This window comes from Marmota flaviventris, chromosome 7 (assembly GCF_047511675.1).
Source record: "Marmota flaviventris isolate mMarFla1 chromosome 7, mMarFla1.hap1, whole genome shotgun sequence".
NCBI lineage: Eukaryota > Metazoa > Chordata > Mammalia > Rodentia > Sciuridae > Marmota > Marmota flaviventris.
The window spans coordinates 50,915,607-50,933,064 of NC_092504.1; the positions used below are offsets into that span (position 1 = coordinate 50,915,607).

Genomic DNA, 17,458 nt, shown 5'->3' on the forward strand with positions numbered 1-17,458 from the left:
TGCATCATTGACCATGTTTATGTTGAATGACAAATAAGTTTCCAGCCAGAACTGGCACAAAGGAGTAGAGTTTACAACTAGCTTCCAGGTGATCCAAGGGTAGAATAGGATACCCTGAGATAACAATATTAAGCAAAATCATTGTTGGTGTAAAAATAGGTATTTCATAGACAGCTCCAGGCAAAGTAACATCAAGAATAGCAGATTGAGGACTATTGTCATTTCCTAAAAAAAAAAAAAAAAAAAAAAAAAGGAGATAGAATATAAATATCAGGACTTCCACAAGTATAATGTTTCTCAAAATGAGAATAAGGGTCAAATATTCCATGCATCAGAATAACTGTGTGTGTATGTATGTGTGTGTGTATGTGTGTGTGTGTATGTTTAAAGTATGCATGTTTTTACCACTTTGCCCATCTCTTGGATATTATCCATAAAAATTTCGGGTTGTGCATTCCATGAAAATACATTTTAACAAACAACACAAGTAATTCTTAAACTCAAAAATGACTAATAGTCTGTGTTCTGCAGTTTGGATATTGAATAAATGTCACCCAAAGGAATATGTTGGCTTTGTCCCCAAGGTGGTGCTATTGGAAGTGCTATAACCTTTAAAAAGCCCCATGGGAGATCCTACAGGAATCTGGTATGTGCCCCCAAAAGGGCTGTGGGACAATGTCTCTTCATTTTCTCTTTGTTCCTGGCAAATGACAGGAGTTTGCTTCATCTACCATGTGATCCCTGCCATTGCCACCTGATACCTCCACCAGATGCCTAAAAGAAAAGGGTCCATGTAATCATGGACTGGAACTACTAAAAGTGTGACTCAAATAAAACTTTTCTAAGATTTTTTTTTTTTTAGAATTTTGTTATAGTGACAGAAAGCACCACACTCTGAGTTGTCACTGAATAGCAAAGTAATCATTACAAAATTTCTTTCTAGAATGGGTTCAGTCAAATTTTTTTTCTAGAATAGGTTCAGGTTTCAGTGGCTTCTGGAAAACTTAAACTTAAAATGTGGGGTACTTTCTCTGGATCATTAATTCAGAAAACAAAAATGAGAGACTTCTCTGAAATAGAACATAATTTAGGACAAAAAGCCCATTTTCAAATATTTCCTACATTTATAAAAATGAAAACTAAAGAATTTAATGTTAGATTGCATGGCTCTAGAAAAGCAGGTGTTAAAAAAATAAAAAAACAGCTAATGTCAAAACCTGCAGAAGACAGGGCATAACTAAGATCAGAGTCAAAATTAAGAAAATAAGAAATAAAAAAAACATGTAATAAGGAGTTGATTCTTTGAAGTGATAAACAAGATTGATAAACCCTTAGCCAAACCAACCATTAAGAAGACAGGAAAGACTCAAATCAAGGAAATTATAGATAAAAACGACTATATCATCACAGACATTTCTGAAATACAAATGATCCTTAGGGAATATTTCAAAATTTTATATTCCAATAAATTAGAAAATATAGAAGATACTGACAAATTTCTAGACATATATGACCTACCCATATTGAACCAATGGTATGTTTAAAAAATAAACCAGATTGAAGCAGCAATAAAACTCATTCAAACAAAGAAAAGTCAAGAACCAGATGGCTTCTCAGCTGAGTTCCACTAAACCTTTAAAAAATAAACAATGCTAATCCTCCTCAAATTGTTTATGAAGTTGAAAGGGAAGGACAACTCCCAAATTCATTCTATGAAGCCAGTATCTTTCTGATACCAAAACCAGGTAAAGATATTTCAAAGAAAACAACAATAACAAAAACCTACAGACTAAATCCATGATGAAAATAGGTACAAAAATCCATGATAAATACTAGCTAACTACATTGAGAACACATCAAGAAGAGAGTGCACCATGATCAAGTAGGTTTCATCTGAGGGATGCAAGATTGTTTCAATACATGCAAATAAATAAATACTACCAATCACATAAATAGAATTTGGGACAAAGGTTACATGATTATCTCTATTGAAGCAAAAAAAAATCCTTTGGTAAAATCCATCACTCATTCATGTTAAAAACACTGAAGAAACCAAGGATAGAAGCAAATTACCTCCACATAATAAAGGTTTTATGAGAAACCAAAAGCCAAAATTATACGTAATAAAGAAAACCTGAAAGCATTTCCTTTAAAATCAATAGCAAGACAAGGAGATCCACTTTTACCACTCTTACTCAATTTACAGCTTGAAACTCTAGTCTGTACAATTAGGCAAGAAAGGAAATTAGTGATATGATTAGGAAATAAAGTCAAATTATTTCTGTTTATTGATGATATCATCCTACATTTAGAATTCCCAAAAAATCCACCAGAAAACTTCCAGAACTGATAAATGAATTCAGCACATAGAAAAATACAAAATCAACATACAAAAATCAATAGATTTCCATTACTTCAATTGTAAACCTGCTGGAAAGAAAGAAATCAGGAAAACTATTTATTCACAATAGTATCAAAAAGTGAATAAAATACCTGGGAATAAACTTAACTGAGAATGTGACAGACCTCTACAATGAAAACTATAGAACACCCAAGAATGAAATTTCAAAAATAAACAACATTAAAAAATGGAAAAACTGCCTGTGTTCTTGGAGAAGTAGAATTAATATTGTCAAAATGGCCATCCTACAAAAGTGATTTATGGATTCAATGAAACTCTGATCAAAATAACAATGACATTCTTCACAGAACCAGAAAAAAAAGTCCTAAAATCCATATGGAAGAATAAAAGAATCAGATTAGACAAATCAATCCTGAACAATAAGAGCAATGATGGAAATATAAAAATCCCTGTCTCAAATTATACTATAAAGATACAGTAGCAAAAACTGCATGGTATTGATATATAAACAGACATGCAGACAGATGGAATAGAATAGTAGACAAAGAGAGAAATTCACAAAGAGTCATCTTATTCTCCAAAAGAATCCTAAAGTTATATACTGGGGAGAAGATATACTTTTCAAAAAATGGTACTGGGCAATCTGGATATCCATATATAGAAGAAACTAAGTTCCTATTTCTCACCATGCAAAAAGTAATTTCAAAGTGATTCAAAGACCTGGGAATTATTCCCCAAACAATGCCACTTCTAGAAGAAAATAAAGATCAACACACCATCATATTGGTGCAGGCACCAATTTCCTTAATAAGACTCCTAAATCTGAAGAAATGAAACCAAGAATCAATAAGTGGGGTGGTATTGAATTGAAAAGCTTTTACATGTAAAAGTAAATAATTAAGAACATGAAGAGAAAACCTACAGAATGGGGAAAAAAACATTTTCCAGCTCCTCATCCACTAGGGTATTAATACCCAGAATATATACAGACCTCAGAAAACTTACCCCCCACACACACATACTTTCAAAGTAATCCAAACAACAATGGGCCAATGAACTAAACAGACATTTCTCAAAAGAAGAAATACAAATGACCAACAAACATGGAAATTAAAAATATGTTCAATATCCTTAGCAATCAGGAAAATGGAAATCAAAACTAGTCTGAGAGGTTCTCAGGTTAGAATCATCAAGAATACAAATAATAATAGTTACTGGTAAGGATGTGGAGGGAAAGGTACACTCATATATTTTTGGTGAGACTGAAAATAAGTACAACAACTTTGGAAAACAGTATGAAGATTCTTCAAACGGGATGGAACCACCATAAGACCTAGCTTTCATATTCTTTGATATTTATACAAAAATAACTAAAATCAGCATACTAATGACACATACATACAATGTTTACAGCAGCACAATTAACAATAGTCAAGTTATGAATCCATCCTAGGTGCCCATCAATAGATGAATGAGTAAATCAAATGGAGACTATATATAAATTTATATATTATATATATTTTATATATATGTTACATATATAAATTCATATTCTTATTAAGGAAGTTGGTGCCTGCACCAATATGATGGTGTGTTGATCCTTTTCTAGAAGTTGCAGTGTTTGGGGAACAATTACTAGGTCTTTGAATCACCTCAAAACAAGCACACATACACACATATTTTAACATCACAACCTAATATATACATATATATATATACACATATATATATACACACACATATATGCATATATGTATATATGTATGTATGTGTGTGTATATATATACGTATATACATATATATATATATTTATATACATATATATATATATACATATATATATATATATATATATATATATATATATATATATATATATATACACATACATATATATATAAATGATAGATTTTTCTTTTGCCATAAAGAAGAATGGAATTGTGTCATTTGCTGGGAAATATTTGGAACTGGATAACATTGTGCTAAGTAAAGTAGACTAAGAAAATCAATGGTTGAATATTTTCTCTCATATATGAAAGCTAGAGAAAACAATTAATAATAAAAAAGGAATATCATGAAAACAAAAGGTAGAATGATAGAGTAGAGCAAGGAAATCAAAAGTGTGGGAAAAGGATAGGACAGGAGAAAGTACTAGGGAACAAAGATAGGAGTTATGTATATACCAAAATGAATCTCACTTGTATATCTATAATGCACTCATTAAATAATAATGACAATACTAATAATAGAAGGGAGAATAGTGAATAGAGCAAGAGAATCAAGAGGAGAAGGAAAGGGAGATAATTGGGAATGATATTGATCAAATTATATTATGTACATGCATGATATGGCATAATGAATTCCATTATTATGTATAAATTATAGTATATCAATGAAAAATTAACTACAATCCTGTTATCCATCAAGTCAATTTGACAACTTATCTTATTCACAAGCACATAAAATTAATAGTTATAATTATGGCTAGTTTGCCAATATATTTTTAAATTTTTGATATTTTAAATAACAGCTTTCAAAGATGCAAAAGTAGACTTCAAAAAATAAAATTCCAGAAAAGAAAGAAAATTAAGATAAAAAGGAAACGACAAACATGAACAAAAAAATTGGTACAGAATTATCTGTAGAATTCCCAAAGTGTTTAAAAGATATTATAGATCACCAGGATAGAGAGCCTTTGCCTAGCATGTGTAAGGTCCTACGTTTGATCCCTGACACCTCAAAACACACACACACACACACACAAACACACACATTATATTTTAACATCACTACCTATTATAATACTGGAATTATAATAATGACTTTAATAATATGGAAACAATTCATTAACAAGTTAACTAAACACAAACACCAGGGCCTATCCTCTTGTCTATCCTCCAAATAATCCAAACATATAAACAAGGGAACAAATGTTTGTAGTTACTTTTGCTCAGTCATGTTAAAAAGACATAATCAAACTGAAGAGCAAAGAAACGTTTCTTAAGGAAGCAGGAATTTAAGCAGATCTAAGCTGTCTATGACAGATATAAGAACACAGGATTCCAAAAAAGGAAATAATATGTGCAATATTTTGTATGATGTGGAGTTTGGCTGTAGGATAAGAATTCCTTGATTTAGATTCCTATTGCCTCTCCTACTAGATCTGTGACCTTAGAAATCAGTTCACATATTTAAACTTCAGTTTCTTCATCTTAAAAATGGGGAATAGTAATATTATATGATGAAGATATTGCCAGGATCTAATAAGGAAGTTCACATAAAGTTCTTTGTGTGGGATATACACTTGGTAAGTGCTGAAACATCCATGATATCATTGTCTCTACCACTATTGTAACAATAGTAGAAAGAAAAAGAGAGGAATGATAAGATGTGAAATTGCCTTCTTAGAAATGAGATAAGTCTCTAGTAAGATTCTGAAGTCAATAAATAAAACATGAACATTTAATTCTTCTAAAATTATTCTACTCCATCCTGGAAACCTTAATAAATAAATCAGAGATGAAATATGGTCATATTCTCTGGACTGGAATCACACCTTTGAGTTGTTTTCATAACAGCAAACAGGCATGGTAGCTAGCACAGAACTTGAGCCTCATTTAAGCCAAATTTCATAGAGAGGCAATTGAAGTTGGCAAAATTATAACATTTTTGTTGGCAGGCATCATCAGAATACTAATCTTGTTACAAAAGCATCCACGTGAGGCCAATGTGAACATATTCATAAGAAGTAATTGAACAGAAAAATTGTCTCCAGATATTTCTTCTTAGGCACTTCAATAACTGATCACATTAATACCCATCCACATATAATAATAATGTAGTTAACAGAATTTGTACCTTTTCCAATAATATTTTGATGAAAATGAGCCTGTTTTATATACGTAATGTATTTTGCACTTTTTTTTTTGTTTTAACTTTGGCACTGTTATGCTCTTGTTCTTTTGTGTTATTGCTCTGGATACATCATCAAAATTAGAAGAACTTCAATGTCAATATAAAACTGAATGCTTTAAAATATCATTGAAGATATAGACCCATTGGAAAGGAAGTTTTTGGATTTATTCCTCCCAGCTTGAAGCAGTTATTTTATTTGTGGAATGAGTCACTCTATCCATCACCTTTTGCTTTTTTTCTCTTACATATTACTTGATCAAAGAATCTGCCAATATAGTACTCATAAAGAATAAAATCTATTTTTCTATAGTTGATTTCATAGATTCACACTATTTAGAATGCCATAAAGTTTCTTAAATACTTCAATAATATTTTAAATATCTTTTGCATGCATGACTTTCACTAATTATTCTTTGGATATTGAATCACTCACTCCTCATAACCATTATGTGTCATAGATACTATCATTTTTTTTGGCTTAATAATACAAAACCTGATTTCCTGGGATATTCAACTAACATCCAATCTAAAAAGCTAAAATTTGGAGAAACAGGAATAAAACTGGGAAGTCTAAATCCACAGTTCAGATCTTAACCAATATAGTAATCTGCTCTTCTATAAAACAGATGCAAGAATATATAATTTATTCTTTGTAGATTTCATTTTGAAGACAATAAAATCATTTTAGTACATTGTGTAGGGAAATGGAAAAGAACTGAAAATTTGATCCACTTATTTCATTGTTTTAAATTTTCTTGGTTTTTTTAGAAATTAAATTTCTCCATGTATTCTGGTTTAAAATAATCATATTAAAGCTTTCATCTGAATATAGAACATCCACAAATAGAGTAGTAAGAGAATTTTTGTCTCCATTAGTAGGTAAGAAGTTATGAAAAGCAGAGTCAATCTGACAGTTTAAAGCAAGAGATTAGATTGCAAAATCCACATAGATGAATCTATAATATATCAAATTTGGTAAAAAAATTATTCTAAAATAAGATACATAATATAACCATTAAATTACACTTAAAATGCATGCATTAATATTTAACACATTTAACATAATAATTAGAAAAATGAATAAGATACAAAAAAAATGTTCTTTTATGTAGGGAAATTGTAAATGGATTTGTTATAGAAATGAAATTGGGTTAAATAAGAAAATATATGTACTAGAAGAGGACTTTGTGTGATTCAAAGATAAAAAATTGTCATGAACTAAGGTCTATAATTAATTCATCCTCAATATATTAAGCGTAAAAAATACAGAAAGAAGGAAAGAAAGAATGGAGAAAGTGAGGGAAGTATCTAGGAAAGGAGGGGAGAGAAGAGAGAAAGTAAAATAATGGAAGAGAGACAAAAAAATTTCCTTATTCAAAAATCTACCTTTTCCAAAAATAGTAAGGATACTTTGTTTTAAAAATTGCCTATAAATGTTTCATTGAAATTTAAATAATTATGCAGGAATATTTGTCAAATTCATAGGAATATATTATTCTTTTGAATGATAAGATATATGTACATATACATATATATTTTATGTATAGCACTAATGTGAACCTTGTCTTGCCAACAGATATCAAATCTCAAAAGAAATATGTTTCTGTTTCTGTTTCTGCTAAAATAAAGGCATATGGCTTTAGGAAACATCAAACACAGCCAGGTTCTTCATAATGGTCTCATTTCTGCTTTCTGTTAGTGAAGATGGAGGTAAAACATGAAAAGTTTTCTGGTGAACATACTTAGGATTTTTCTGCAGTTCAAGTATGAGATCCATAAATAGAAATGCTAATAGTGGCAAGACCAATTAAAATTAAAGCAAGTGCCTGCCATTAATTGCTCAAAAGCTACAGTGGTAATGTTTAGTGTCATTGGGCCATGTGGTGCTGTTTGGGTCATTGCTCCTGGAAACTTAGATTTTATTGTTTGAATATAGTGTTTTCAATGATTTTAAGAGACAAGTTCATTTCCTTTATTATTGCTGTTTTCTATTTCAATAAGATATATGTTTGCAACTAAGAAAATGGACATTCAAAACAACAAATTGTTTCCAGAAGAGGAATATTGCACATTATAGTGTTTTAAGGGAGGGAGGACACAGGACCTTTCCCAGGCAGTATTTCAGTGTAGCAAGTATCTATTTAATATTCGAGGTTGGCAATTTGACAATTTCTATACATAGGACCATGTTTTTCAGCACTTGTGCTCACTTCCAGTAAAGTACTTGTTGAAGACAGAATTTTTGATGATCAAATTCAACCTTTTTTTAGTAGTATAAATACATTAGAAATATAATAAATATGGGAAGGACCGGCTATGCTAAATGCAATATAGAGTTTCAAGAAATAAAAGATGAAAAACAATTCAAAGTTTAAGTTCCTAGCTCAAGTTATATAAGATGACCAGGGAGTCTCCAGGATATTTTATGGACCTACAACTGTGGACAGCAATGATTTAAATCATGATCTGCCTTATGGCTGTGTTTTCACTGGGAACTTCCTGTGTAAAGATGCAGGTCATGATGGCTCAGTTGCTATGGTGACACCTGGCCTAAGGAGGCTCCATGCAAATGTGCAGAGCTATATCAGTCTGGAACTTGAGCTCAGGCACCAACTCCTGGAGATAGATAATCGTAACATAACAGCATAACCTTAATGTTTTGCCAATTCTGCATCCTTCAGATAGCCTGCTTTGTAGAAACTTTCCCACAAATAAACTTTTGATGATAAAACCTATATAATAAACATGCTGCACTAGCTCTGAGTCCCTGCTCCTGCATCAGAGTTCAGTGTCCATCTGGCCCCAGCTTTCTTTGTGTGTGGGACCAGATGGACACTAATATCACCCCTCATCTGGTTGTCTAAATTAATGACTATGATGAGAGATAAGGCCATGACAACAGCTCTTGTAGTGATGAGGGTTACATGTCTATACATCAAAATCCAAGTGTCTTCCCATAGAATTCTTGAATTATAAAAGAGGTTATCTTGCTTTTTGAGAAAATGAGACCATTGTGGGCAAAGAAATGTGAAAACCTGAGCATTTGAATGTTTGGATAAATAGAGAATTTAAGTGACTCAACATATTCTCCACTTCTAAACATATTCTCCACTTCTAAACATATTCTCCACTTCTAAAATTTACTATGCCACTCTTGCTTGCAGATCCAGCTATTCTACATCTGACAGAGGAAAATGTCCCTTCATTTCTTTTACACCAAATTCATACATTGTCTCTGGTAGTTAACTAATTGCAGATGGCAATTTTCTTTCTGCCCAAACTTCTTATTCCACATAAACTCAGGAGCCTATATTCTCTTTAAAAACAATTATCTAGTCAATACTGGGGGAGAGGAAGTTTCTTTAACATGAGACTCAAAAGATTCTAGGTTAAATCTGAAAAATCATGGGGGAAGTAGGGTTAGAAATAAATTTTATGATTCCTACATAAAAGCATGTTGGAAATTATGTACTACTCCTGATAGCTAGCACAGGTGCTACATGTTCCTTCAATTAATTGAACAAAATCTGGAATGAAAGATGGCCTACATTATATAAAGTTCAGTTATTGGGACTTCCTTCTTTTAGTGTAGAAGAAGGCATTCAATGAAACAATGATGTTAAAGTGAAGTTACTGTTCAAGACCTATGAATCACCTACTGATTACAACTTTAGAAAGTGAGTAGAAGAAACTTTCTTCGTTATATCAATAAAAAGGGTAATGTGGCATTTTAAATCTCCATACTTTCTGTTCTATATATTGGAAAACACAGAATATGAATCTACAGGGAAAAAAACTCCTTGATTACTTTAGGGTTCAGAAGCAGCAATAGAAGTAGTAGTACTTTATCACTGGAAAGAATGTAAGTATGAATGTTATAATAGGCAGTAGTATTTGAATGGTAAAAAAAAATACACTCATCTTGTATGTACAGACTAAAATAATGGGCAATATGATCTGCACCATGAATAACATCAAGGTCTTGGAAAGAGGAATCTATATTTAGTCATCTAGTTAGTAATGACTTCTCAATAACTTCCATACTTGAGTTAGTTAACCTACTCCATACCTTCTTAAATGAAGAAAAAGGTAGTAGAAAAAAAGATAGTTAGTCTTGAAGAAGGATCTGAAATAGCATCATATTTCAATAAGATACATTCAGATTTCCTTAAAGGCATATGTGATGATTTTCTGATGATTTCTTATATAGGACAAAGGGTGATAAATATAAAGACCTTTCAGACATTATAACATTGATCATTTTGGATTCCAAAATTTGGATTCCACTGAAAATCATTGTCTTAAGTAGATTGTGAGGGTTATTTGATGAATGGGATTTTGTTTTAGTCCATATTACAGCTGATTATTTGATTGTTTTTTTCCCAATTTTCGGTATGCGTGTATGGAAGACTTACTCTGTAACTGAAAGAAATTTGCTTTGTCTCAATAAATTATGAAGAAAAAAACAAAGTAAGAGCCAAACTAAAGCCATTTGAGCATCTCCTTCTTACTAAAAGAATAAATACAATTCCTTGGGAATATTGTGATTAGTGCCATACAGCACAAAGAACATAGAAGAAAAAAAGAGTAACAGTAATGAACATATTAGCAAATTTAAAGTTTCTGTTGGTCTGTATAAAAGACAAATTGAAAATGGCAAACAAAAATAGGTTTAACCAGGCAGTTATTAGAAATACAGTCAATGTGGCTTCACACGACTCAACAAAGACCCTGGGTCTCTGTATTATAATAATTGTCTAACAAGTGACAATGACTTTTTCTTTTATTAATATCTGAATAAACAGAGACCACCAGATGATTGCTGTATTTTATAGGAAACAACAATGTACTTTTACTTTTGACTTTTACTATTCTCTGAAATTTCTAGCTTTAAAGCTAATTTAATTTTCCAAAACCCTGATAATCTAAGCATCCTATGAAACACCATGCTGGTCAACTAAAAGAATGACATTAAACTGAAAGTGCCGAATAAACTGGGACTATGTGCTTCAGGCACTTAAGTAAGAACCAAGAAATAAAACTCATCAAAATATAAGAACCAAATATTTAGTGGCATTTCTAGTGGTCTATGAACCTTTGGAACATCTCCACCAAAGTTAAAAGCAAGTTTGTCACTTTTGCTGCTTATGTCATGTCAACATAGCCCTCTAGGGGAAAGAGTCCAAAAGTCTAAAACTAAATCAAAACAATTAAATGTAGTCAGTTTCAGTCCATAATTAGTAGTTCACTTCTACATACTAATTTTTAGTAATTTTAGTTTTATGGTAAGAATGAGATTATTTTTCCTTTGGAAGAAATTTAACTGAGCTTAACTATACCTACTTCAAAATTATGTTAAAACAATTTTTTTAAAAATCATCATAGAAGAATATGATAAATGCATACTATTTGTGAGTAGTATAACAGATAATGAAATTTTCAAAGTAAGTGCTTTCAATAGAATTTTTTTAGTAATTTCATGTCTATTGATATATATATATATATATATATATATATATATATATATATGTATATATATACACACACAAATATATTCATACATGTATATTATAATATATAATACATATATTATATTCTTTAAAAGAATAAAATAACAGAATAGGTGTTGTAAAATAAGTAAATATTTTATGAGCATAATTTTGGCAAAGAAAGATTGTTATATGTAAGTCATATTTTTAAATGAATATATCACATAATAAAAACATAGATTTATCAGAACTTGTAAGGAAATCAATGAATTGTATTCCTTTTCTGAGTTTGAGTCTAGTAAAATACCGTGTGCATATTCACTATTATATCACCGTCATAATTTTATTATTGTTTAGAGTTTATTATAGTTATTATGCATTTATTATACATTCTATTTTCCTAGCATTTCCCCTTTCCCACTGCTAGCATTTTTTTTAACATTTTTGTCACATGTACATTTTTCTCTTTTGTTTGATTTTTTTTCCTTCCTTTATGTGGAAAGAAAATTCTCACAAAAAATTGAGAATTCTTTCCTTTCAACCTGAGAATTATAACTGCTTTATATAAGAACCACAAATTCCAATTAATACTAGTATTTGGTTTTTCCCTAAAACTTTGTATTTTTTACTTGCCTGTTAATTACATGGAAAAGAATTATCATTTTAAATTATATATATTCTCTCAAGAATGAGATGCTAGATTCTATATTGATGCAACGCTTGGGAAAAGATTTTAAATATGATATAAATAACCATACTTAATCACTTAATCATTTAATCATTAGCTTTTCAAAAACTATCAGCCAGGGTCAAAGACTATCCTAGATAAATGCAAAATTTACATCTTGAACAAAATAAATTCTACTTTTTTCTTTAATTTTTAAAATTCAGACAGTTCATTCATGGTTTGATGTCATACACACAAAATGCTCAGAACATCTATCAAATGCTCAGAACATCTGCTGAGGCCAATTACAAATATGAAATAAATTACTCAAGAAATAAATATATATTTAGAAAACAATCTTAAAGGAACTTGAAAGAAATGTTAAAATTTCCTGAAAGAAGTTTTATATAAAAACCACATATATTGCAGACAACCTTTCTCAAATTAATGCTTTAAAAATGCAAACATTAAAAACTACACCCCACATTCTGTAATGATATTATTTAATAAGAATTCAGCCATGATGGCATTAAATTTAAGACTTTGAAGATTTACTTAAAGTTAACAATTTTTTGGTGGAAATTCAGTTTTATTTGATCTGGAATGCTGATTCTGAGGGAAAAAACATCTTATTTTGATCTTTTAAATAGGTTTGCAAGGATTTTACAGCGTGCACCATTAAAATGTGGATAAAAGCATTAACCAAAAGTCAACACAGTGTCTGCTCTGACTACAAATGTTTGTTTTTCGCTGTATTTCTGCCATGACTAGATGAATGAAAATGAATCTTCCTTGGTATATAAGGTATCCAAGGTCTAAGTAATACACTTTGGAGTCTGAACAAGCCAGCTAGTCAAAGACATATAGAGCATATGTTTATTTATTGAGCACACGGCTAAAACAATAAACAGTCAATTCCTATATTTAGTTCATCAAAGAAATATCTTTCAAAGACATTATGCAAGATAGGTTATGAAAGCTACCTCCCAGAGTTTTCTCCCAAAGGAACACAAGGCTTAGTGATTGCTCAATATGCTTTCAACAGGACAATGGAAAATTCATAGTAGAATCAAGTCAGGTTGAAAGATGTTGCATAGGAAGCCTGAAGCCAGAGGATTAAAGCCAATATTTTTCTGATTCACATTTACTGAATTCTTGTGATGTCTACTCTGTCAGTTTACATGTGTTATCATTTCTTTCATCTGAATGTATACTAAGGGAACAAATATTTTTTCTTATTCCTATCCAATTCTTTAGCATTTCTTTTACTTTCCTCTCAGGTTACGGAGTGAATGAAGAAATATATAATGTATTAAATAAGGGAAATTTCATATATACATATATATGTGTGTGTGTGTTTGTGTGTGCATTGTTTTCTAATGAAAAAATTGCTATGGACATGCATTTAATGTGGATAAAAGCATATAGGGTATTCAGAGTGATGCACTGCTTTGCTCAGATAACAAATCATTTCAGTACCTCTTGAATGTTTATTTCAGTTTTATCAATCATAACCAACTTGGGACCTAACCGCACACATTTTGTTATTCTTGATTTTTTGTTTCCAGTACTAGGGATTGAATACAGGGCCTCACTTCTACAAAGTAAGTGCTCTAACATCGATCTACCTCCCAAGCCCCATTTTCTTATTCTTCAGAGATACCCTCTTGATTTAACTGATGTATCCAACAATTCAAATTAATTATTTTGGTCAAGGTTTGATAATCAGCAGTATTCCCTCATTAACCCCTGTATTCCACAATCTCCAAACTTATTATATGAATTAAGTCCCATTTGATTCATTCAAACATAATCTATTTCTTTGTGAGTACTGGTGACAAGGACATGCTCATTGACCAAAGCCCACATGAGGTAGGAATGAGGAGACAAACTTACAGTACACTGGGATGGAGAGCTGAGGTAAATCATAACTCACCCTACTCTGGCACTAAGAGTTGTAGTAACAGGGAGCTTACTGTACACTGGGACAGAATTCTGGTAACAGGGGAAGTTACAATTGTGTGGCCTTCAATGCCAGATACCTGTTGTCAGACAAAACGAGTTCTAAGTAGCTTTTAGTCTTGGGAAGTTTGTTGCTGCCCACTGGGTTGAATTATTATATCAGCTATGGGAAGAAAGACTTCCATGTTGACTTGTTTAAAAGTGAATATTTAAGAGAAAATTAAAGTTCAAAGATGAGGGTATTTCATACTCTCCAATAACTACTCCAAAATAATTCCAAGTTCTCCACATGGAAAACAGATATGTTTACATGTCATTGTGTAGTAGTGCTGTAGTAGTTATTAGTAGTTATCTTAATTTTAATAAATGAATTTAGTGAAGAAAAATTCATTCCATGCATTTTTAATAATAATAGTGGAAATAATGGAAAAAAATATGCAAAAAAATGCAGCTGTGATACCAAACAAGCAAATAAGCAAGCAAGTAAAACCTGCCTGATCACGTTAAATAAATGAATTAAACACACACTCACATACACACACACACACACACACACACACACGCACGCACACACGATGGAAACAAAACAACAAAAGTGAAGATCTGTGCTACAATGATACAGTATATAAGATTATACAATATTTTGTTATAAATGAATTGCTCCAGAAATGTATTTTTAGTGAAAGAAATTCAATTTAAAACATTTATTTTTGGACTATAGATGTGTCTGTTAAGAAAACATTCACTTTCAGTTTAAAGCAAGAAAAGTGTTTTGAGCTGTGTTATACTTTATATCCTGACCTTCTAGTTTATGGGGAAGTTTTCTCAGAGTTATCAGTCAACTTTGCCCTTAGCTGTGAAGATAATGGACAGAGTGAGGCCTAAAATATACAGTTTGGTTGGGCATGGCACTTACCTGCTTGATTTGTGGTTACATTTACAGACACATACTGCCGTGCTCCTGGGCTCAAGTCGGATACTCCATTCACTGCCTCAATCTCAAAGGTATAGTTTGTGTGAGCGAGCAGATCCACCATCATGACAGAGGTGTTTTTCAGGCCGATTTGCTGGGGGAGGTACCTGACATGACCGCCACACTCCTCACAAACCCCTGCATGGGAGTTGCACTTCTTGCATGCAATATAATATGACACATCTTTCCTTCCACCAGTGTCAGCAGGAGGAATCCATTCCAGAAAGACACTAGTTTCATTAACATTTGAGATGGCATTCCGAGGAGCTGAGGGGGGTCCTGGTTTGCAAAGTAAAGTGAGAAAAACATATTTTAAGATGATATTAATGAGGCATCATTTACTACACTAATCCCTTACCTGAAGGAAAAAATAGGTTTAAAATTCATTTTTGAGGGTTACAATTTGTTATTATTTTTGAAAGTCTTATTGCTTTTTTGTAGGAAAGGCAGTGCAGTAGGGTTTATGACCTGGAGAAATGATTTAGCTTGGCTTTGTTGTAACACTAGTTTAGTAAAAGCAGACGTTTTGCTTAGTATATATGCAAATAATTATGGATTAAAACTATGTATCCTCAAAAATATTAAGTAAAATGTTATATTTAAAATGTGGTAAATGGGTCTCTGTGGGGATTGAACTGATTATTTCCTCACTCATACCAAGAGGTAGGTAAACATGAAGAATCTACCATGTCATCAGCAAAGGTTAAAATAAGAATTTTCAGTGTCACTCTTGACAACAAGTTATAAAGTAAGTAAAAAGGTAACTCAAGAAACATTATAGATCTCTCTTATAATCACCAATGAAATTAAAAACCCTCTTGAGTGGTGGAACAACATCACCATGTGTGGTAAAATCTCTTTTTACTTACTATTCTTTTCATATTGTAGTCATGTAAGTTGTGAATTTTACTTAATTGAAAGTCTAAAATTCATTTTAAGGCTTATCCTCAAAGGCCTTACAATAGAAAAAGTTAAAAGGATTCAGATTTTGAAGAATCAGTAGAAAAAAGTTCAATCTACAACCTACCACAATAAGAAAAAAAATACATTTAACTAAAATATATTCATAGAATCATAATGTCTTAGACTGGGACTAATATAACTTTTTTAACTTCATGCAGTTACTTCTTAGATGTTTTATCTTTATCTATGTTAATAAAAATTGGTTGTAATTTTAAAAACATCTTATATTCATAATCATCTTATCTCATCAAGACAGAATATTTCACTAAAATATAGTAATAAAGTTCACACATTGAATAACTTATAGAATTTCTCAAGTGAAGGGTAACATATCTTATTTGAATATTATTTTAATTATTTATGAATCCAATAATTGGCATACTAAAGACAATTGAAATTGATTTCATGATGTCTAAAACTCAATTTTTAGGTACAGTTAAAACATCAGTCAGTTATAAGAGTTTATAATCAGATATCTTCAAAAAGCAAATATATTTATATCAGTTTCTGAGAACAAATTTATGCTTCTTTTCCTCAGAGAATGGAGTATGGTAATATTTAAATGGTTCAAAAGCATGCATTAAGCTACTTACAAGGATTTAGTGAAATTATACTATATGTGCTATTTGTTCTAAATATAAAAATTAGCAATAATTTCTACCTAACATTTCAAGCCATGATTATTGAGGAGCAAATTTTAAAATGATTAAAAAAGCATCCTAGTATTCAGGGAGTTAGCTGTAAAAAATATCATCTAAATTAGAGAAAACCATAACTAAAGACTTGACTTTATTTCATTTTTTGAAAAAACAGTCCCACTATGATGGTATTTATAGTTGAACCCTATGACTTTTTCCACATGTTCAAATTACACACTTCAATGTAAAATTCACTTTTAAATTGCAGCAATTAGTTAAGATAGAAATGTAAGTATTATTGGTTATTACAAAATTTAGGTTATTTAGTAGTTTAAAAAAATGGAAATTTTTAAAATTTGCAATAAAAATGTTACATGCTAAATTTCTAAGAAAGAGATAAAATGTAGCCAAAATATATCTAGTTTATAAACTTTTATTTTTTTTCTTGCCAAATGAAATATACTCACATTAAAACCATTGTTTTTTTAA

The 17,458-nt window shown here is 31.0% G+C and overlaps 1 protein-coding gene across 4 annotated transcripts in view; it reads right to left on the reverse strand.

Moving 5' to 3' along the window:
• The window catches only part of Epha5 (EPH receptor A5), a 332,221-nt gene that overhangs the window by 144,168 nt on the left and 170,595 nt on the right, over nt 1–17,458 (reverse strand). For all 4 annotated transcript variants that reach the window (XM_027947325.3, XM_027947323.3, XM_027947324.3 and 1 more), the window contains exon 5: nt 15,312–15,647. In XM_027947325.3, coding sequence (XP_027803126.1) covers nt 15,312–15,647 — 336 coding nt within the window. The remainder of the gene's footprint in view (nt 1–15,311; nt 15,648–17,458) is intronic.